This window comes from Ziziphus jujuba, chromosome 12 (genome assembly GCF_031755915.1).
Source record: "Ziziphus jujuba cultivar Dongzao chromosome 12, ASM3175591v1".
NCBI lineage: Eukaryota > Viridiplantae > Streptophyta > Magnoliopsida > Rosales > Rhamnaceae > Ziziphus > Ziziphus jujuba.
Window position 1 is genome coordinate 21,687,361 of NC_083390.1, and position 22,274 is coordinate 21,709,634.

At 35.6% G+C, this 22,274-nt stretch overlaps 4 protein-coding genes across 9 annotated transcripts; 3 read left to right on the forward strand and 1 right to left on the reverse strand.

The window, feature by feature from the left end:
* Positions 1–222: 222 nt before the first annotated feature.
* Positions 223–2,908, forward strand: LOC107409866 (protein PAL OF QUIRKY). The gene is made up of 2 exons (XM_016017289.4): positions 223–1,523; positions 1,694–2,908. The coding sequence occupies exons 1-2, from the start codon at positions 325–327 to the stop codon at positions 2,628–2,630; spliced, it is 2,136 nt and encodes a 711-aa protein (XP_015872775.3). The 5' UTR covers positions 223–324; the 3' UTR covers positions 2,631–2,908.
* A 2,912-nt stretch (positions 2,909–5,820) lies between these two features.
* Positions 5,821–11,650, reverse strand: LOC107413341 (elongator complex protein 2). Its single transcript, XM_048462300.2, has 11 exons — positions 11,367–11,650; positions 11,175–11,262; positions 10,818–10,903; positions 10,320–10,473; positions 9,448–9,608; positions 8,679–9,353; positions 8,181–8,505; positions 7,824–8,044; positions 7,466–7,643; positions 6,259–6,743; positions 5,821–6,063 (listed from the first exon to the last, which is right to left on the reverse strand). The coding sequence occupies exons 1-11, from the start codon at positions 11,520–11,522 to the stop codon at positions 5,929–5,931; spliced, it is 2,664 nt and encodes an 887-aa protein (XP_048318257.2). The 5' UTR covers positions 11,523–11,650; the 3' UTR covers positions 5,821–5,928.
* A 375-nt stretch (positions 11,651–12,025) lies between these two features.
* Positions 12,026–17,160, forward strand: LOC107413342 (uncharacterized). 5 transcript variants are annotated; one of them, XR_009635083.1, is made up of 9 exons: positions 12,026–12,786; positions 12,940–13,017; positions 14,019–14,723; positions 14,890–14,992; positions 15,347–15,447; positions 15,525–15,699; positions 15,906–15,993; positions 16,181–16,351; positions 16,438–16,538. XR_009635083.1 is itself a non-coding variant. In XM_048462301.2 (9 exons), exons 1-9 carry the CDS (start codon positions 12,445–12,447, stop codon positions 16,877–16,879), a joined length of 1,836 nt encoding a protein of 611 aa, XP_048318258.2. In that variant the 5' UTR covers positions 12,040–12,444; the 3' UTR covers positions 16,880–17,160. The 5 variants fall into 5 exon arrangements, 2 of the variants coding, with proteins under 2 accessions (XP_048318261.2, XP_048318258.2); XR_009635084.1 differs by having other exon boundaries at positions 12,027–12,786; positions 15,939–15,993; XM_048462301.2 differs by lacking the exon at positions 15,906–15,993 and adding an exon at positions 16,820–17,160 and having other exon boundaries at positions 12,040–12,786.
* A 3,282-nt stretch (positions 17,161–20,442) lies between these two features.
* LOC107413322 (auxin-responsive protein IAA32) lies at positions 20,443–22,106 on the forward strand. 2 transcript variants are annotated; one of them, XM_025072221.3, is made up of 4 exons: positions 20,443–20,913; positions 21,059–21,310; positions 21,513–21,664; positions 21,749–22,106. In XM_025072221.3, the coding sequence occupies exons 1-3, from the start codon at positions 20,763–20,765 to the stop codon at positions 21,623–21,625; spliced, it is 516 nt and encodes a 171-aa protein (XP_024927989.1). In that variant the 5' UTR covers positions 20,443–20,762; the 3' UTR covers positions 21,626–21,664; positions 21,749–22,106. The 2 variants fall into 2 exon arrangements, with proteins under 2 accessions (XP_024927989.1, XP_015876720.2); XM_016021234.4 differs by having other exon boundaries at positions 20,454–20,913; positions 21,513–21,621.
* The last annotated feature ends 168 nt before the right edge of the window (positions 22,107–22,274 follow it).

A 22,274-nucleotide genomic window follows, 5' to 3' on the forward strand; every position in this document is an offset into this window, starting at 1 on the left:
TCTTCAATCCTTCTCTTTTTTTTTTTTTTTACCAAAAGAGGCCCAGCAATTTTTTAATTAATTACTTTAAACTCCTACGTAATCATCAATTTCGTCAAAAAAGATTAAAAAAAAAAAAATTTATTTAACTCCCACCAAGAAAAATTGAAAAATTAAAAAAAACAATTAAAAACAGCTGGACTAGAGCAGACCCGGGTTTTCGAGTAACTATAAGATCATCTACTCCTATTTCATCAACCCCCCTCTTACTGTCTCTCTCTTTCTCTCTGACTCTTTCTCTCTCCTCTGAGAAGGACCAAAACCGCTCCCTTAAAAGTCCCTCCTATGGACCCACCACCTCCTCCGCCGTCGGCGGCCCCACCCCTGTCGTCGGTGGCACCTCCGACTCACCTGAGCTACCCCGACTCGGTCGAATCTTCTCCCAGGTCCAGAAACACCGATTCATGGGACGACCCGCTTCCTCCGGCTGCCAGCCGGCTCCGGCTGATGTGCAGCTATGGTGGTCACATAGTCCCACGCCCACACGACAAGTCGCTTTGCTATGTCGGCGGCGATACTCGCATCGTCGTTGTGGATCGCCAAACTTCCCTTTCTGACCTCTCCGCTCGTCTTTCGAAGACGCTTCTGAACGGCAGGCCGTTTACTCTCAAGTACCAGCTTCCCAGTGAGGACCTCGACTCGCTTATCTCCGTAACCACCGATGAGGACCTTGATAACATGATCGACGAGTACGATCGGACAGCGCAGAGTTCTACCTCGAAACCCTCTCGTCTCCGTCTCTTTCTCTTCCCTTCGAAACCCGAATCGTCGCAGTCGATCGGACCCATCCTCGATAACCAAGCAAAAGCCGATGATTGGTTCCTCAACGCGCTCAATGGCGCTACCGGTATGATTAACAGAGGGTTTTCCGACTCGGCCTCCGTCAATTGCTTGTTGGGTCTAGACGACGATGTTATCGTTGGTGTTGGGAATAACCTCGATTCGAGTTCTAGAGATGTTGAGGCTTCGCAGCCTGGGTCGTTTGGGAATTCAAAAAATGGGAAACAAGGAGGGCAGGATGTTCACTCCGTTCCCGATTCGCCGATGCTCGAGACGACGTCGTCTTTCGGGTCGACATCGTCGTCGCCGTCGCTGGCGAACTTGCCGCCGATTCGTGTCCACGTGGAGGAAGGTGGTGGTGGTGGTGGGGTTAGGGTTCAAGATCAGAAGGTGGGTGGGATTGAGGAACAGTTTGCGCAGATGAGTTTGGCACAAGTTGTGCAGAAGCAAGAGGAAGGTGGTTTCGTTGTTCTTTCTTCGCCGCCTCCGTTGCCCACCACCATTGTAATGCCTACCGCCGTGCCTATGAACTCTGCCCCATCTGATTATCCTGGTCGGGTTGTCTCCGACGATGAGCGATCCGACCACGGAGTGCCCATGGGGTATCGCAAGCAACCACAGCCTCAGCCTCAGAATCTCCCCCCTCAGACACAGCAAAAGCCCACCGGTATTATCGATTTGCCATCCCCGGATTCAGTTTCAAGGTAACGTTTTCATCAATTTCATACCCATTTGATTCAATTTCGTTTCTGTTGTCCATCTGCTAATTTTGTTTGTGTAAAGAATTTTTCTGTTGTGAATTTCTTGTGAAGTGGGTTACTACTTAATTAGATTCTGAATTGGGTTTTCTTGTTTAATTGTTTATTTAAAACAGTGATACTAGTATTGCAAGTGCAATTTCTCGCCAAAAACCTCTAATTTATCAAGACCAAGTTGTTCAACTCCCTGCCGGAGCCACAAGGGTTCCGGCGAACCCAGTGGATCCAAAAGTTAATATGTCCGATCCAAACACTCGGGTCCAGATGCAGCAACAGGTTCATGATTCTGGATATGTTTTGCAAACCCAATTTGATCCGAAACAACAGCAGCAGCAGCAGCAGCAGCAACAACAACAACATCAACAACATCAACAACATCAACAACAACAACAACATCAACAACAACAACAACATCAACAACAGCAGCAGCATTTCGTACATGCTGGTGCCCATTATATCCATCAATTGGCTGGGAATGTTCCAATTTCAGCCTATTACCCTGTATATCCTCCACAGCAGCAACACCTTCAGCATCATCACCATCAGCTTGATCAGCAATACCCTGTGTACTATGTGCCTGCAAGACAGACCCAAGCTTACAACAATGTTTCTGTGCAGCAATCGAATATGGGTGAAGCTCCTTCTACCATCCCTTCCAGCCGCCCCCAAACGCATTCCAACCCTGCTATTGTCGCTACACAGGCTGCTTACAACCCCGTTAGAAATGCTCCCATTGCTAAGCCCGAATTTGCCACGGGTATGTACAGAACGGCAACTACTGGTGCTCCGCCTCTGGTTCAAGTTCCTTCTACTCAGCATCAGCAACAATATGTCGGTTACTCTCAGATTCATCACCCATCTCAGTCTGTTGCTCCTACTTCGGCAGCTACTGCTAATTACACATATGAGTATAGTAGCGATCCCTCTCATGCTCAGATATACTATACACAGCCATTGGCTCCTACAATGCCTTCTCAGTATCAGACCATGACAGGGACTGGTGCTGTAATGCTTCCTGAGCAGCTGCCAAATGACAATGTGAAGAGCAGATGAGAACTTCACAGCCACTATATAAAAAACCAGTTCATAAGGAAAGAAACAATTTTGCGTAATGGGTTTGATTTTTGTTTTAAGATTTTCCTGTTTTTAGTGTCTTGTCATTGGTACTGGATTGTGGTATGTATTTGTGATAGATAATAAGAAACTCTGGTGGTCTTGAAAACTCTTTTTTCCTGTATGTCATATTGTTTTCCTTATTGTCATAGGAAAATGAAAGTGGTCTGAGAATATATATATATATATATATATATACTGTAAAAGTTCAAAACTTACATGTGGTGTGCTTGTGCAGTTCGTATATATGGGTTACTGAACAAATGTTTCATAAGCTGCAATGCAAGAGCTTTTGTCTTTTCAAATTTATGAAGGGTTTTCTGCAGATGTTGGGGGAACAGGGGCCTACATGTTCCAAGGCTTTGCTTGGCCATAATAGTGCGTTCTAGTCCTATCATTGTGATACACTCAAAGTAACACTAGGATTTTGGCCTGCTCCTGTTCTTCTTGCATTATCCATTGGAATCAAATCAAATGCTCAGAAATCTGATTTCCTCGGCAAGACCAATCAAAATAGCTTTGCAGCCTCTAGCTCCATGAATGCATTAGATTTGGATTTTCCTACTGCACAAATAGCCTTGTTTTGTAAAGCGATCCTTAAACCATCCTTTTCAACTCCTTGTTTAGGTTGTGATTTATGGGATTTGCAGTGCATGGCTTTGCAGGCCTGTGTTAACCACTGAACACTATAAATCCATGTCTCCTCTGTCAGGGTGAAACATAAATCGTGGTTTCACGAATGAATTTATGAAGAATGAAGATGTGTAATTATGATAGTAGTACAACTTTTGTGTAGCTGCAATATTGTATTTTAAGCCCTAGTGGTTTGTCTCAATTCATGTAGAATTTTCAGTCTCTTTTTCGGTCAAAAGGGGAAGAAAAGGGGACCAGAAAGATAGGGTCGAGAGTGAAAATCTTTTGTGATCATAGTAGGTTTAATTCATGCTGAGCTGATTACTAATCTAGGGCGTCAGTCTTGACATAGAATTGGGTGGTTTGCAAGCTTGATTCATGCTTTTAATTGCCCAAATAATGATAATAATAATAATAATAAGTAGCATGGTAAAGGTAAAGGTCAAGGTCAAGTCTATAATCTAGTTTACATGAGAAGAGCACAGCATAATAGTGAAATCTAAAATTTAGTTTGAGGATATACTAAAATATTTCAGTTTCAAACTTGATATTTAATAAGCAACTCTTTCTATAACAAAGTGTGTGCTCAAAGTTTGTTTATGAGCTTATAGAGGAAAGCTTGAGCTTTAATTATTTATATAGACAAAGAGAATCAAATTCTAGCCTGACGATCCCAATTTAATTTCTGTTCTATTTTTGGTTCCTCTTAGATCCTCCAAGCTCTTCTATCAGGTTAACCCAAAATGCAAACTAAAGCAAATTTCAATTTTTATAAAGAACTCAAGCTGATCGCATCTAAAATTATCTAGAACCGAATAGTCCAGAAACACCGATATATGCACAGCTATGGTGAAATTTGGTTGTTCCATTGAATCCAATGCATAATTTTAAACATATAAACTTATCCCCATGATGTGCATAATTGGTGAAGGAATCTTTCAAAGATAGGAACACAAAAGTCTCTTGGTTGGTTTCTCAGAAAGATCAAAACGATAAAGGACAATATGTTTTTGGGTATCGTTTTTCAAAACATTGGCTATAAAAAGAAACAAAATAATACACAAAATCTACTCACCATTATCCAAGCCAGATCAAATAATGAAATATGAAAGACACATCTGATATAAAAGTCCAAAAACCATGTCTTATAAAAAATGCAAATTTTGAAACAAAGAATCTAAACCCCACAGTTACTGTATAGTTCACATGAGAATCAGCGAGTTTAGATTCTTTGTTTTATTGTCTAAATGTTGATTTTTGGTATTAATTAGTGATTAAATAATGAATAGACGTACGAGGTTTCATGTCTAAGCTTTGGTTTTTGGTTTTGGGGATGGAAGAGATTACACTTTTTAGTGACGCAGATTAAAAGGTTAAACACGTGTTTAGTCACTTTTAATTGTCATTTTGGAGACCAAAGCTGGTGACTCTGCTTCTTCCCATTACCACTTTCTGTCTTGGTCTTATCAAGGACAGCTCATTTCTTACGATAATAATAAGCAAATCACTTTTTAAAAAATAATTATGTTTGTTTATGACAAAGTTTGTGTATGAGTATGTGACTACAAAAGTTATGTTACTAAAATAAAAAAAAAAAAAAAAATTAAAATGAACAATATACTTTTGTTGATTTAAACAATAGAATATACAGATCTCTCAAACTGTGAAACGATTTTTAATGCTTATTTTTACTGACCACAATTAAAGATGAGTAAAATATAATTCATCTTATATTTATATTTTTTTTGATATTGAGGATCTGGATTCCAATTCAGAATCATTTAATTGAAAGCTATTAGGTATTCTTCTAGAGAATGCCTGTAGCTTTTTAACATCCAGAATCTCATGCTTTAAGATTGATGGAATCTATAGAATGCTGCCGTTGCTGCAAGATAACGACTTCCATTACAACGTTCTTGTTGGTTTGGTATAATTTGTTTCGAACAAGGAACTCTGGACCCCGATTGAGTTCAATCCCTGAATTGAACGTTTATAAAAATTTTGATTCGAGATCTCTCAATGATTTTGCTCCAAAGATCTAATATTCAGTTGTTACAGTCAGAAAAATCTTGGGTATTCCTTTCTTTCTTTCTTACTTTATCTCTTTCATTTTCTGGGTCCCCTAAAGGAGGAATATAATATGTCAAGGATTCAAAGTTCCAATCTTGAATACAGAGACCAGGATTGTTAATCAGATGGAAAATGTCTGCGCCCACTATTCTCGTTCAATGAAACAATCCTTATACTTTGTCTTGGTTTGAAATTTTTTTAAAAAAATAATATTACAATTATGAATCACAATCAAGAACGTGTTTTTCACTCCACTTGAGCGCCTCCTTTGTTTTGTCTTTGAAACTAAGCTCCCTTTACTCATTGGTTTAATGGAAGCAACGTTGTCAACATTGTCACGCCTTCTACCACCATGCTTGATGACACAAGCAGACCAATAATTACCGAATTCATTAAATCCGATTGGATTGGACTAGACTGCTTTCAATTTTAGAAATTCCTGATAGTTTAACAACATTATTATTCATATTTATATATGTATTTTCAAATACGTATGGATTTTACAACATGATAAATCTTATATGCTTGACTACGTTTAACTCTGCCACCTTGCCAAACGTGGTAGAATACATTTTTTTTCTTCTTCTGCTGCTGTGTCCCTGATAGATGTTTCTTCCGGTCCAAAATTACAATTCGCAAGGTTTTTGTCAACTATTGCATGGCTGGTGGCCTGTCAAATTGCAAGAACTTCAACGAAATTAGTGTGGTCCATCTAGGACAATTATAAAGTAACAACAATTTGGGCGTCAATAGGAGACTAATCTGAAAACTGGGTGGGTATCTAGAAAAGATATAACAAAATTTTAATTTACTGGATTAAAAAAATAAATAAATAAAATAAATCATCTAACTAATTAACTTTTACATCAAACACTCTCACACAATTGTCTGCTCCACAAGAAGCAAGCTGCATACTGCTGAAATCTTCATTCTTCTCAGGGTTCCTCCATGCCAAACGATTTACTGCAGATGCATGGCACATAACTGGATCGAGCCGGGCAACAGGAGCGGCGGTTGCACCTAGTACTGCTATATTTCCATCACCAGTTCTGTTTATGGAAAGACTCCATAATTCGATGAGTCCATTTTCCATTCCAATTGCCAATAAACCATTGTTTTTCTTGCTATCAAGACCAACCCAAGATAGTGCAGTGACACTACTTTTAAACAGCGGCAAAGTCAAAAGAGGCTTAACTGAAGATTGATTTTCCACTGCCCAAATTTTCACCGTCTTGTCCCTGGAACCTGTTGCAAACTCGTGACCAAATGGATTCCAAGAACATGCCCATATAATTCTCTTGTGTGCCTCTTGCTTTGCTAGAAGCTGGTAGCTTATTTCATCAGTAGTACCTAACAGACGTATCAGAAAATCATTATGAGCTCTTCTAGTTTCAACATGAATTAAATTATCTTGAGCAGTGTTCATTATTAGAGGTTGATCCAACGTGGCAGTAAAAATCTCCAGATCGAGACAAAAACAAACCACATATTTCTACTGGACCATTGGCTTGGAGAGATACAGTTAATGAGGAATAAATCAATCTATATATGAGCTCCAATCAGAAAGAGATTAAAAAGAAAGGGTGGTGAGAAACAAAGAATCTATAGGTGCTAAGGACTGTATGTTAAAAAGAAAAAGCAGCATAAATAACATATATAGGTTCTAGAGGACCATCTGTAACAGCAACCAGAGTAGCTACGTACGTGGTTTCGGTGGTTGTGCATAAAGTTATGGAACTGCTGCTTTCCACCTAAATGTGGATTATTATGGTAAAATTTTGTATTCTCTTTAGTTCTCACTACCCTGTAAATCACTCTGCATGAGATGAAAGGTCCTGAACATCAGATTCTTTTTTTTATGCACACAGAACTAGCTAGACAAAGCATGGTGTCAAGTTCACAAATTTCTTATCTTTAGTTACGTCAAAGATTTAAAAATTAGAAAGACTCTCCAAGTTTGCAACCTAACAAGTTGTCTTCGTAGTTCAAAGAAGAAAACCCTCAATATTTCAACACTAGAATCAATTAGAAAGCATCAATTAAGTAACATCAATTACAGTAAGCATTAGTACCTGTCTTTTCGATATTGAAAACAGAGAACTGGCGATCCCTTGAAACAGATAAAAGCAATTTGTCATCGTAAGAGAATTCCATCTGTGTCACTGTCAGGCTATGAGAATGCAACTGACCTACTGCCTTCCATGAACCAACTTGCCATAGCCATATCTCTGCAACTGTCGCTGATTGAGCCTGCAATATAATATGTATTCTATGATGAGTGACAAATTATGACATCAACCTGGAATCCATCCAACTTATTCCCATAGGGTTCCAACATACTTTGAGATGGCATGCATGGGCCAGGTGGCATACCACTTGTGTTAACTTATATTTATAACATGCTTTGCTGATAGGAAAGGTTCCATATACCTTACATGATGAGGCTACAAGATTCCCCCTATGATCACAGCATAGGGAAAACAGCTCATTCCCATGACCATAAAGTTTGTGCGACTCTGGCCACAGTGTATGCCATCCCAGTTGATCTTCAATGGGAGGTTCAGTCAACACTACTGGAACTGCATCTGGAATTGTTTCAAGGGTGTCATATGAATCACTGCCATTTCTGTCAGCAGTCTCATTCTCAGCTTCTAAAAAGAGAAAAAGAAGCTCATTAATTCATTTATCATTCTATTTGACCATTAACGTCACATAAGCATATAGATTCGAAGAAAAAAAAGGAACAAGAGAGCTTCACTACAAAAAAGGAACAAGAGAGAAACTCACCCTGAACATAAATAGGTTTCTGAGATAGCCCAAGAGCAGACATGTTTGCACCCAAAATCTGAACACCTAATTGAAGATCTTCACAGAAGCCAGACTTTTGTGAAATGGCATGATTAAGTGTCTTTAAGAAAGACAAAGGAGCCTCAAATACTCTGGCAACTTTCTCATCAGCTCCACTGACAAAACGGTGGTTCCCCTTTCCTTGGATAATGGTTGCGCAGTTAATATCATGTCCATGAACTTGAGGGCGTGCAATTTCATGCCAGGAATCCCCACCACTGAGAGAAGTTGCTTCATGTTGCCAAGGAGCAAAAATTCGAGTTGTCTGCATATTTAAAAGGACAGTAACAAATAAAATTTAGCAACGCAACATTGACATTTGTAATGCTTTGTACAGAATTCTGTCGATATCCACCTCTGGAATTCAAAACTTTATTTCCTCCATAACTCATGTTACAAATCTTTATTATCTCAAACTGCTCTACATTTTCAGATTACCTGGTCATGACTGACAGACAGCAAATATTCACCAGATCTTGCCCATGCAATATCTGCCACTGCTGCAAAGTGCCCAGATGGGACCTTTTGTGGTTGCCAATTATCAAAGTCAACACCAACATTTTTCCAGAGATGAAAAGACCCACCATATCCATGTGCTAAAATTGAATCTCCATTTGCACTCCAGTGACCACCATAAAACCCTAGTGCACAATGACTTAACTCCCCAACAGTAACAACATTCATCCAGATGCCAGAAGTTTTTTCTGGTTGCCAAATCATCATTGTCTTGTCCATTGAAGCAGATAATATGCTTTGGGGTTGGTGAGCAATACCTTCTCCAGCTGCAACTGTCGGAGGTTGCCATTCCACTGAATACACCCAATCTTCATGTCCGATTAGCAGAGATTCCAAAGATACTTGATATGAGGATGTGCCAGCAACAAATACAGGGCCCTCTATATAAGATGCTAGACTAATTCCTTCTTTCCTAATTGCACCAAGGTAATTGCCTGAAAAACCACGTAGAGCCATCTTCCATACGCGTATGCCCCGATCCTGAGATGAACTTACAAGAAGAATATTTTTTGCTTCACCATTGGTCCATATGGGTAATGAGAAATCCAAGCTTCGAATCCAATCTGTGTGCCCTTTTAACTCACAAGCATGAATAAACTGGGTGAATTATGGAAAAAAAGTCAATACATATACATCACAAAAAGACTTGAGAGGTAAATAAAATATTAGGTATAAGTCTGGGGCTCCAGACCTTTCCTGTCCTCTTCCCACAATATAGATGAATTTTGTTATCCAATCCTCCCATTGCCAAAACTAAATGTTCAGTATTTCCAGGCAACTCAGCCAATGACAGTGCTACCATAGGTTTTGAACCAACAGAGAGAGATTCCAGAGACAACAATCTACAGTCACCTAAAACAACCAAGAAATATGCAATTTAAGTTTTCTCAGGTTAAGAAAAAGTATATAAGCTGGACAATGAAGACTGCACTCAAACTCCATCAAAAAGATTCACATAATTAAAACGAAACACGAGCATAGATTGAAAGCCCTAGCATAGCAGCATGACACTAACAATATAAACGGTTAAGTGTGGTCAACTAACAATATTTGCACAGAAGATGAAGCTAAAGGTAAAGTGTGTAGACCTTTGTAGATGTACATTAAGTAAGCGCAATAACTTATTTTTGAAGCATTCATGCCTCCACAACTATTCATTTGCCATGTAAAAGGAGCAAAAAAAACCTATGCAGAATTCTTATAGTCCTAATTCCTGCATCATTCTTTTCTAATATAATTTATTAGTTGGACCATGTTATTCAATTTGCAAAGTAGATATCTGCAAAGGGGGGAAAAGAAAGGAAGAAAGACATAACCAATAAATTTTGATTCCAAAAACTGCTAAAATAGTTGCTTCCTAGGGAATCCAATATGTTTTCGAGAATGGAGTTGCCAACTTAATAATATAACCAGATAAAAGTGCAACTTCAGAATTGTGTGGTATACTCTTCTTTAGCATGGCCAACAACATGAAAATGCCAACAGAAAAACTGGAAAAATAATGAACTATGATATTAAAACAGTCTAACATTTCCAATATATTCAGAAGTACCCTTGACTGACCTTCATTAGTAGATGGAAAAGTCACCTCCCATACATGAACAGTACCATCTGAAGAAGTAGACGCGAAGATTGCCACAGTTTCCGATACCATTATCCCAGTAAAGCATGTGACACCCTTCTTGTGCGATTCTGGTACTTTTAATACATGCCTCCACTGTCATGGGTGAAAAGAGAGAACAAAATAAAAGCGCTGTCGATAAATATTTATTTTGTTTCAACAGGAAACCAAATCTTCAAGCAGATTGTCAGATTTTATTTAGTAAATCATATTTAGATAACAAGTATAACACTGTCAAAGTACCTTTTACAAAAGCCACAGGAAATTTAATATGTTCAACAACCTCCCAAACTATGTGAAATTGTGTTTGCCAAGAAACCAAATACAAAAAGAAATTGACACTTTTTATACTATCTACTTGTAATCACAAGAATGCTTAGCATCGACTAGTGTTGATCATATCCAAAAATAAAAATAATAAATAAATAAAATCGAATTACCTTCCCGGAAAGCAGAGCTAATTCCCATAAAATAATGGTGCCATCAGCGTCTCCAGAAAGGAGGTAATGCCGCTCTAAGTGTTTAGCTGTGGATAAACAATATTTTTGTTAGAAACCCATTTAGAATCAGTGGTTGCCAAAAAAAGAAAAAAGAATTGAAATAGCACATTAGCAAAACCAAATAATCGAAAATAACAGAAATTTTAATAATCACAGTAATGACACAGAGTAAAAGATCTAAAAGTCGTTCTACTAGGCATTATGACATTCTTTTGAAGCTTCATAACAGCAAACCAATTCCAGCAGCAACTTGTAAATGGAAAGAAATCCAATAAAAATGAATAAAAAAGAAAGTACCTTTAAAAGCAAACTTAGCACTTGGGAACCACTGGGTGCAGTTCACAGAAGCTGAATGACCCGGAAGCGTCGTCAGAATTTGAGCAGTCTGCACCCAGAAATTTTCAGGAAAAAAAAAAAATCTTTGTAAGTTTGAAATAGCCTAGTAGTAGATTATAGAATATGGGTTTTGAAGAAACACAAAGCGAGGACCTGCGGGCAGAAAATAACGACAGCGTTTTGAGCACCAAAGGCCGCCAAACCACAGGCACCCCATGAAACGTTGTTGACTACTCTGTTACATCCTGCTCCTATGAACACCCTCTTCACTTCCACCTCGCCCCCACCATCACTGCCGCTTCTTGACATTCTGCTTCCTCTGATAGCAGAGTTCGAACGGGAGGGCTTTTCAAATGTTAAAAGACTGCGTTTTTCGGCTTTTGCTGGTTCAACAATGGAGAGGTAAGTGGAGAAACTGAGTCGAGGACTTGGGCCGTTCTAACGAGGCCAGATCTGAAAATGGGCCGTAAGAAGTGTCAACTTTTCTGGGCCTCCAAGTTCAGCAAGGCTTTTCAGAGTTTTTTTTTTTTTTACAAATTTTTTAATTCATTATTGGTCTTCATCCCAAAAAAAAAAAAAAGTGTCACTATTGGGAATTCAACACCTTTTATATCTTTAAGTCGTGTTTCAATTTCCATCTTATATTTTTGTGAGAAACAATTTAATTTTATTGATAAAGACATAATGGTTTTTTTAAAAAAAAGTTATGAAATTTAATCGACTAGTATTTAAATAAATACATACATGAATAATGTATTTCAATTTTCACATCCAATTTTTAATTTAGGATTTGGATAATCTTAACATCCAATAGGACCGCTGTCTGAATGGCAGTATTGAAAAGTGTGAGTGATATCGGAAGCAGGTGATAAAGCAAAAGGAGCAAACAATGGCCGAATTTTGTTGACTAAGCTGTCTCGAGAATCCACGTCAGTCACCCACCAAAAGCAAAGCTTGCCACTGCCAGAGCCACCGTCAAAAGCTCAAATCCCAAAAAACATAAAAGCCACACGTCAAATCCAAATGCAAAAACACATTCCGAAAAACAACCGAAACACCGAAATTGCTTTCGAAAAACAAAAAAACACATACGCCGCCTAAACATACGCATTGAAACTCTCGTCTTGCACGGTCAGAGAAATTAAATGAAATTTATAAAAAATAATAATAATAATAATTATTGAAAAAAGTTTGTAATAATTTGAAAGTTTTAGTGCGGGACTGTACGGAAATGGCATCGATTCAATCCGACATGCGTTTTGCGCTTCTTCACATAGCGGCCGCTTCATCTTCTTCTTCTTCTTCTTCTTATTCTTTTTCTTCATCGTCCTCTATCATTCGCTGTCTAAGACCCAACCTTATCCGCTCACGCGCCGTCGCATCTGCGCGGCGGGCTTTAACGACGTCGTTTAGGCCCAGAGCTTTCTCACCTGACGGCGACAGCGGCGGCGGAGACGATTTCGTTAAGGTTGCGGAAAAGCCAGCGATATGTACGGCCGACGAGCTTCATTATGTGTCAGTCCCGAACTCTGATTGGAGGCTCGCCCTCTGGCGATACCAACCGCCCCCAAAGGTAATTTAATTTTACTTTTAAGACCTCGAGGTTTCGGTTTCCAATTTTTTTTTTTTTTTTTTAACGTTTGGCAAAGATGAGCTTTCTAATTGGTGGAAATTTTGTGATTTTGATTTTGATTTTGTTTGATTTGTAATGGATTTTGAATATTAGGCGCCTCAGAGGAATCATCCTCTGTTGCTGTTGTCTGGAGTGGGGACTAATGCCATTGGATACGATCTTTCACCTGGGGTAAGTATTTTTCATTGAATTTTTGCTTTCAAATTCATTCATTTCTGCTGAAAAAGTTTTAATTTTCAGATACATAAATATCCAATTTTTTTATTTTTTTGTTGTATAAAACATATAGACATGATTCTGTTTTTGGCATAGTTACAAGTACCAAGTTTTTTGTTTTGTCTCACAGAAACTGTTAGGGTTACAGATGGGATAAATAGCTAAATTTACAATATATGATTTAGGAAATAGAAATACAGTATATCTACAAGCCACTTTATTTGGCTAGTTTTGTGAGCTATGTTTGTTGTTATTCCTTTTTAAAATGTTTGCAACAAAAACAGTGTCAACAATAAATTTCGCTGCAGTTAAGAAATAGTGTCCGGAAGGAGTTTTCAGGAAATGAAAATTAGTGGTTAATGTGGTATGCAATTAAAATGGAGAAACTTCATCAATTATGCCTTAGACAGAGGACGTGATAACCTTGACTTTGGTCAATGATGCAATTTATTTAAATGTTGAAGGTTCTCCCAAATTTCTCCTAATAGTTGGTGTTTATAATCCTGTAAGCTTGGAGCCATTTTGTAGTTATGGTTATACATACATTTTTTAGACAACATGATCAAACCATCTGATTTTTATAGTGTTATAATAATTTGTTTGAAGCTTTTCAGTGGTGAACAAAGTCCATATAAGATGTATGACATCTTGCAATAAATAGCTAATTTGTTCACTGCTTCTATGACCTTTTTGTACTCGAATGCCAAAGCTTATAATAATCTGCATGTGTCAACTCTAAATCTGTTTCAATAGTGTGTTATTTTGTGAATTCTTTTTTGTGAAGCTTATTATTAGATTGTTATAATGGTTTGAAACTTTTTGGTGGTGAGCAAAGTCCACAATAACTTATGCAAGATCATATGGGTTTTGCCAGTCCTTATGCTTGACCTTTTGTCTAGGAGTGTTCTGATATTATATACCATGAAGTATTACTAATGATTATGGCATCTTTTCAGTGCTCATTTGCTCGTTATATGGCTGGCCAAGGATTTGACACGTGGATCCTTGAAGTACGAGGAGCTGGACTAAGTGTGCATGGATCCAATTCCAAAGAAATTGAGCAGACTGCCCATGCATTATCGGAGCAGATGGAAGCTGCTTCTGAGATTGTAACCAATGTAACATTGTCTTCAGAACGGCAGTTAAATAATGTTCCCAACACTATAGCTTCTGACTTTTCTGATGTTAGAGGAGGAAAATCTGAAGTTTCTGTTGTCAAAGGAGACATAACACAGATAGCAACAGCATGGGATGAATCGAAACTGGTCGCCAGGTTGACAGAAACTTTCATGCGATTGTCGGAGAGACTCTCTGGCTTCCTTAGCGAAGGTCAATCGAAGATCATGTCTGCTAAGTTGCTTGATCAAATTTCAAAGCTTTTAGTAGATTCTCAGCTGTCTGAACGTTTTAATGAAATAAGGGAAAGGCTTTCAAGCTTGTTGGAAACAGGGCAAAACTCAGGTATTACCAACCAAATTAGGGATCTGAGTCAAAGGCTTGTAAATATCATTGAAGATGGTCAACAATCTGTTTCGCCACAATTGTTTGACTTGCAAGAGCGCCTTTCTTCAACCATAGAAGATTTTCAGAAACAACTTGACTTGATAGTGAAGTATGACTGGGATTTCGATCATTACCTGGAAGAGGATGTTCCTGCTGCGGTGAGGTGACATTTTATCTTGCTGGAAGGCTATGATATGATTACTTATTTACAGTCTTCATAATTGATATGCTGAACACTTATATGACTTTGCCTTCTGGAATGTTTTACAAATATTGAAAATTAATCACTTGATGAATTAACTATCTCCAACAAATCCTACATAGATGGAATACATAAGAGCAGAAAGTAAGTCAAAGGATGGCAAGTTGCTTGCAATTGGACACTCTATGGGTGGAATCTTGCTTTATGCAATGCTATCACGATGTGGTGAGATTCCATCCATTATCTATTGTTTTTTATGTCCTTAGGTTTTGCAGTGTACTGTTTCAATGGCTTGACGCCTTATATTATATTAAACCAGTAAGCCAGTTGTACTTTTTGTGGAAACTAATTTTTTATCGACATAAGTTTAACATTGTGGTCCTGATGTTTTTACCTTTTTACCAGTAATGTTTTTTTCCTTCTCTTTTTTCCCAAAAAAGGAATTTGCTGCTATGAGGCTTGTTTTCGTATGATTAATAGATTCTTCTAGATTCTTTTCCTTGTCATTTTTCCCAAGTAGGGGAAAAAAAAAAAAAAAGGTTGTTCATCTGAAGTGTTCATTTTATTTTATCTTGTAAGGTTTTGAAGGAAGAGACCCCAGATTAGCAGCTGTAGCTACCTTGGCGTCATCACTTGATTACACTTCTTCAAAGTCAACTCTCAAATTGCTTTTGCCCCTTGTAAGTGGATTCAGAAATATGCTTATGCTGTCCTCTCTACGTAAGTACAATACTTGAATAAGGCACTTGTTGTACAGGCAGATCCTGCACAGGCTCTCAGTGTCCCTGTTGTTCCTTTGGGGACGCTATTGGCAGCAGCTTATCCTCTTTCATCCCGTCCTCCATATGTCTTGGCGTGGCTTAATAACCTCATTTCAGCGGAAGACATGATGCATCCAGATTTGTTGAAAAAACTTGTATTGAACAACTTTTGTGAGTATCCCTGCTTACGGAGTGTATAAGATTCGATTTATACTATTTTCCACTATAGGTTGCTTTCTTTTCCTAAACAATAAATGCAGAAAGTACCAGACATGTTTTGAATTGATAAGACGGCCTTGATTAATGTTTGTATGTGAAAATGGTTGATCTTTTTGGATAGCATTTTCAGAGATGATATCCATATAATATTTGCATAGTTAAGAAGACAAAATTAAAGCATGTGGACTTAGTGAATTTCAGGAGAGGAGCCAGAGAGTGTGCAACGTATGCAGAAAACATAACATGGTCAGTCATGTGAGAAATGCAAATAATTCTGTATTATTATCCCAAATGCTAGTAATTCTATCTCGTAAGATGTCCGATCTTTGTTTCCCCCTTAGAGCGAAAAAGTACCACATGGCATAATAATTTTTGTCCGCTCATTTTCTTAGTAGCTGTACTGATGGACTTAAATTCTAATTACAACTGGCAGGTACCATACCAGCAAAACTTATTTTGCAGCTTACAACAGCTTTTAAAGAGGGTGGATTGTGCAATAGAAGAGGTGACTTCTTTTACAAGGATCATCTACATAAAACCACTGTACCTATCTTGGCACTCGCAGGAGACCAGGATCTAATATGCCCACCTGAAGCTGTTGAAGGTACGTCCTATTAAAAATGACGTTCTTTAGGTATTTTCAATTCTGATTTCCCGTTTTTGTTGCTTATGGTATTTCAAATGTACCAGAAACTGTTAAGCTAATACCAGAGCACTTGGTCACCTACAAAGTATTTGGAGAATCTGAAGGTCCACATTATGCTCATTATGATTTGGTGGGAGGAAGATTGGTATGAAATTTTAATTTTTAATTTTTTTGTGACTGGAGCAAGCTTTCTTAGAGTTTCTATAATGATGTCATTGACCAATATTGTCTCAAATTTCTATAAATTATTTTTTTGCACAGACAATGTTTTTTTTTTTTTTTTTTTTTTTTCCTCCTGAAACTTTCTATCGTATGGATGGGGTGAGTAAATGGGTGAAACTTGACAACAGTTTTAGGTGATTTATGTTTTGCGCTTTCAATTGGTCACTGATTTATCTGTCTTTGTGTGCTTTTTTTAACTTGTAGGCAGTGGAGCAAGTGTATCCCTGTATGGTCCAATTTCTTAGTCGTCATGACTCAACATGATCATCAAGACTATCCATGATCTATCAAAATGCCTCGGCAGCAAACTTGATTTTTCCATCTGAAGTGAAGTATCTCCATCTGATTAACTGTTGAGCCGACTCGAGGCTTACTGATTTATGCCTATGGTCCCAGATTTTGAAGGGCCCTGCTTTTTCGAATTTGTATTTATAAATTTTTTTATAGTAAATTACATTAAATAATTTTTTATTAGTAACAAACAAGGTTTAAATTTCTTAGTTTGTATTATATTTCCTAATTCTAAAATTATTCTCTTTTTTTTTTGGGTCCTTTTCCATTTACTTAGTATACTTATCCGGCTCTTCCAAAACCTTGTATCTTTTTTTTCTTTTTTTGTTTTTTGGACTTATCCTATATCTCACAAGTATATGTATATTATAAATTATCACAATCTCAAACCCTTAACTTATATATAATTTCAGTATAATGGAACAGCTTCATTTCTTAAGAATGAAATGAAAGATTTTATTGTTGGCACACAGAAATATATTTCATTCTGAATTAAGACATTATTTTCTTTGAAATTCTGGGATGAATCAATAGAAAAATTAGTACCACACAAGTGGTGAAACAGAGTTAATTAACACTCTAAAGCTCAAAGTAACCATTTAGAGAAATGCAATTATGTTGATTCCAAGAATGATTAATGTGTGTGTATATATATATATATATATGTATTTTTTTTTTAATTTCCTTTGAATTAAGATCTGAGTTGCCTCCATTATTTTTTGTCATATGGAAAATTATGGTCTTCAAATTAGAAAATATTTTAATTATTACTGCTATGTTTCTTAATTTGTGCCAAATAAAATACAATGATCGTGATATAGAAATGATTTTCGTTAACATAATTTTTAACCTTAATTTTTTTTTAATCTTTGATTTTTTTGGCAATTTATTATTTAAAATTTTAAAAATGCACTTTCAACAAAATTTTAATAATCAAATTTACAGTTAATAATTAAAATGAAGATGTCATCTAAAAAAAAAAAAAAAAGTGGAAAATAAATTTCAAAAAAAATTATTTTGTAAATTCAAATAACTGATTCACTGCTGAAAAGATTCAACATCTTACCATGTTGCATTAAAATTGACTCAAACAAAATTTGGTCAATATTGGTAATGATACAATTCCACTTTTCTTTACTTATTTGATGCATATATATATATACATATATTTAATAATTTATTTTGCCAAATCTTTAATTAGGAAATAGTAAATCTAGATATTATGTAGAAAAATAATATAACTTCTTAAGAATTTTTTTTATATTTATACAAAAACGACTAAATCATTTCATATTTTATATTATATCATACATTTTATAAATTAGAATAATAAAATATTAAAAGTAAAGGAAAATTACATTTTTAAGCTTTGCATAAATTTGAGAAATATAAAAGAAAATTAAAATCAATTTAATGCAATTATAACACTTCCCAATTTAAAAATAGTAATGCTTTGGTACAATTTTAATCATTATCTACTGTATATAAATGGAATAAAATGATTAATCTAAATATAATTTTTTTTAACCAAATCCAAAAATAAATTTTATATCCTATAGAAAAGCAAACAATTTAAATCATTCGGTAAGTTTAAATAACTCTAATCTTTAAAAAGAAATTTAAAATTATTCTAATATTCGGTCATATTATATTTTAGATGAATATTACTATTTGTCACTACTGGTGAATATCATCAATAAAACCTTTGCTTATGTGTTAAATAGTAATTAGTTATATTTAAATCAATTTTAACTTTTGAAAAAATTAAATTCCTACATGTAAAATTACAATACTAATTAATAACTAACATATATATATATATATATATATGGGTCCACTGATGATATTCACCAATATAATAAATATCATTTTTTATTTTACCTTAAAATCTTCAAATTAGTTGAGACCAACATGAGTTGAACAATCTTTGACCATGCTTATATCTATTATGGGGAAATTTTGCTGGTGAAGCATCAACTAACCCATGCCAATGAAATACACGCATGGAAAGACAAATATATGGAATTTTGATATGAATATCATTTTATTCTTAGGCAAATATGATGAATTATGATTAGTTAAGTCTGTCGTTGGAAAGGTTGATAAGGCAAGGTTGTTGAGCCAGGAGATGATAACATGTTCAGGCTATGGTTTCTTTTGGTTACTATAAAATAAATAATATTTAGATTTTAAAATATTGTTAATATTATATTTTTATCATTTTAATTTATACAGCCCATTGAAACGAAATTTATAATCTAATAATAAAATTAATAATAATAATAATTAAAATGGAGGTGCCATGAAAAAAAATAAAATTTAACTGTTTCACATTATTTTCAGTTTTTTTAATTATTAATTAATAATTCCATTTTTAAAAAATAATTTTATTTAATTTTAAATAAATTGATACAGTGTTATAAAGACTGAATTTATTTTTGTGTTTACAGTTTTGTTATAAAGACTGAATTTATTTTTGTGTTTACAGTTTTGTTATAAAGACTGAATTTATTTTTGTGTTTACAGTTTCTCAAAATTGATAGAGACTAAAATTTAGTTCATTTGGTTTTCTTAAATAGAAATAATATTTTAATATTCTAATCCATAATCACCACTTATTTTAGAAGACCTCAAATATATTTTGTTTTGGATGACCTATAGACTTTTTGTGGATGCATGGTCATTAATCTCTCACTTATAGGAAAGCCAATTTAAATTACCACAATGTTTTTTTTTTTTTTAATCTTTTGCAAGGAAAAAATATTTTTAAACAAAATGAATTAAACTGTAGAAAAAGCAGAGCATTTCTCTATTAGCTATTGTTGATGATCTTGAATGATTTAGGGCATAGTGGGATGGGAAGTAGGATTCTGACCAGAGGTTCCAGATCGTTGTTCCCTTGAAGAGTGACACTTCTGACATCCAAACATTCAGAAGAGGCTATCAAACAAAGAGAACTAGAGGATAAGAACTATAACATCAAGCCAAATATATAAATTCAACACCCTACTCAGTTTTGGCCTTGAAAACATTATGTCTAATATCCATGTGACGCTTATTCTTTTATCTTTAACCAAAATAACTTTTCACTATAAACTACAGAATTTAATTATACAGTTTCATGTTATAACATTACAACTCAACTTACAAATTGGGTTCCATCAATAACATATAGTGTCATTATAATGTGTTGGTTTTACAAATTTAAGATATAATTAGGAAGAAAAATTTTGAAAGGGGATATCCATAGCATGCCTACCCTTCCTGTTAAGCTAGAAAGTTTGTCATAGTTATGTTGGTGCTACTTGTGCCAAAAACTGCAACCACTGCTAGAAGGTTGGGAATTGAAAGTATAAATTATTGCATATTTGCAGTTAAAACACCAATGCATGCTTTCTAATTTAAAACAGAAAAAAAAAGAAAAAAAGAAAAAAGAAAAAAAAAAGAAATTAAAGGAAGCAGGTTCTGTGTCCTTGTTATGGTGTACTTTATAGCAGTACAGTTTCCCATTGGATTCTGAGACCTTGGAAAAAGTCGATAACCCTTGTAGCAATTTTAGGTTGCAGAATCCAAAATAACTTCTGTCAGAATCACTTTTCCCATTCCTTGTTCTTGTGATGTTTTGTTTGCATACTTTGTGTACTTGCATGTTCTTAGTCTGCAGAAGAAGATAAGCAACACTGAATGATTGATAGTGGGAGAAAGCATTTTCCTGTCTTTCCATTGTTTAAAGAACTTGGACCCACAAATTTCTATCTCTGGTTGTTGCCTGAGAATCACATAAATAGAATAGCTCTACTAATTCAAATCTTCGATATATATACCTAAGCACTTGTTTTGCAATAATTATAACACCATGGATTCCAATGCTTCAAGCTTTATTGTTAATCCTTCAACTCTCCCATCAGTTTACTATCAAGCTAATAAGCAAGATGATGGAGTAATTGATCTCGGTCTTAGCCTGAGAACTCTGCAACCTGAAGCTTATAACCATCAATCTGGGCATTGTAGGCTTAACTACTCTTTTTGAATTCTTAATTTTTTTTATTTTTTGTTTCTTTACTTTTCCTCCATTATCTGTCATTAGTATTACTTAATATTAATCTGATTTGAAGAGGATTTTTTTTTTTTTTTTTTGGGTAATAATATCAGTGGTAAGCTTAGAGGGATATGATGATCTTATAGATTGGCCCCAGCCTGATCTGAACTTGAAAAGTTCAGAGATAATTCAACAAAGAAATTATGTACCAGATGACTGTGATGAAGAAGGTGAGGGAGTCCAAAGCAAAGAGAGGTGGGCTTATGTGAAGGTTAACATGGATGGGATTATTGTGGGTAGAAAAGTTTGTATACTTGATCATGGTGGTTACTCCAGTCTAGCTCTCCAACTTGAAGAGATGTTTGGTAGGTATTATTATATAATATATATATATATATATTTGAAAATTCTTTTATCCAGCATCCAGGACTAAAATAAAGTCCAGGAACAGCTTACAAGCTCTTATAGACACCCTTATTCGGCCTTGAAGGTGCCTTATTAGTTCTTATACATACATATACACTGGAAGCTTTTGTTTCAGAAATGATAACTGGTTGATGGTTTCAGGTAGGCAATCCTTATCTGGGTTACGGTTGTTCCAAGCTGGGTCTGAATTCTCATTGTTCTACAAGGACAGAGATGAAAATTGGAGGATTGTTGGTGATGTTCCATGGAAGTAGGTTCATTGACTAATCAATAGCTACAACTTTTATGAATTGGTATTTGGCTCTTTTATTATATCATAGATTGTAATAAAAGTAGCTGCTACTTAAGTAATGAAGTCTTTCGTTGAATTGTAACAGGAAATTTGTAGAATGTGTTCGACGGCTGAGGATTGCAACAAAGAATGGAGCTCATCTTCCCTGATCGTTATAAATTCTTCAGAATTTATAGAAGCAAATATGATTTAACATTTCTTCTCTCTCTCTCTCTCTCTCTCTGATATGTTCTTGTGGTCTCTGACTTTTTAAGTTGAATTTAAATTTCACATCCCTTCGCTAGAAAATGATGACAGTTTGAACTAATAGAATGGCTTATGATCATATCTTTTGGGAAAGTTGTATTGAATATGTGCTAATGAGTCTCCATGTAATATCTTTTTCATCTACTAGATTGATATATATTAAGCACTCCAAGAGTGATTCAGATTGTTCTTTTCAACTTCTTCAACCAATAGCAATGCTTTAGAAGTTGCTGAAGCACTTGATTAACAAGTAACTTAAATTATTATGAGCGACCCTTATAACTAATAAAGAAAGGGCAGCATAATGCCTCACAAAATTATAGGGGAACATATTCTGGGGTTTGGTGCCTTGGATTCTGAATGAG

Bases quoted from the DNA above. Each gene is read 5' to 3' on its own strand.
- LOC107413342 (XM_048462301.2), top strand. From the start codon at position 12,445: ATGGCATCGATTCAATCCGACATGCGTTTTGCGCTTCTTCACATAGCG. The intron at 15,700-16,180 runs GTGAGTATCCCT...TACAACTGGCAG, and splicing joins ACTTGTATTGAACAACTTTT to GTACCATACCAGCAAAACTT. The intron at 16,352-16,437 runs GTACGTCCTATT...CAAATGTACCAG, and splicing joins CCCACCTGAAGCTGTTGAAG to AAACTGTTAAGCTAATACCA.
- LOC107409866 (XM_016017289.4), top strand. From the start codon at position 325: ATGGACCCACCACCTCCTCCGCCGTCGGCGGCCCCACCCCTGTCGTCG. The intron at 1,524-1,693 runs GTAACGTTTTCA...TATTTAAAACAG, and splicing joins TCCCCGGATTCAGTTTCAAG to TGATACTAGTATTGCAAGTG.
- LOC107413341 (XM_048462300.2), bottom strand. From the start codon at position 11,522: ATGTCAAGAAGCGGCAGTGATGGTGGGGGCGAGGTGGAAGTGAAGAGG. The intron at 9,609-10,319 runs GTCAGTCAAGGG...TGGTTGTTTTAG, and splicing joins TTTTCCATCTACTAATGAAG to GTGACTGTAGATTGTTGTCT. The intron at 6,744-7,465 runs GTACTAATGCTT...TACGTCTGTTAG, and splicing joins TTTCAATATCGAAAAGACAG to GTACTACTGATGAAATAAGC.
- LOC107413322 (XM_016021234.4), top strand. From the start codon at position 20,763: ATGGATTCCAATGCTTCAAGCTTTATTGTTAATCCTTCAACTCTCCCA. The intron at 21,311-21,512 runs GTAGGTATTATT...TGATGGTTTCAG, and splicing joins CCAACTTGAAGAGATGTTTG to GTAGGCAATCCTTATCTGGG. The intron at 21,622-21,748 runs GTAGGTTCATTG...GAATTGTAACAG, and splicing joins GTTGGTGATGTTCCATGGAA to GAAATTTGTAGAATGTGTTC.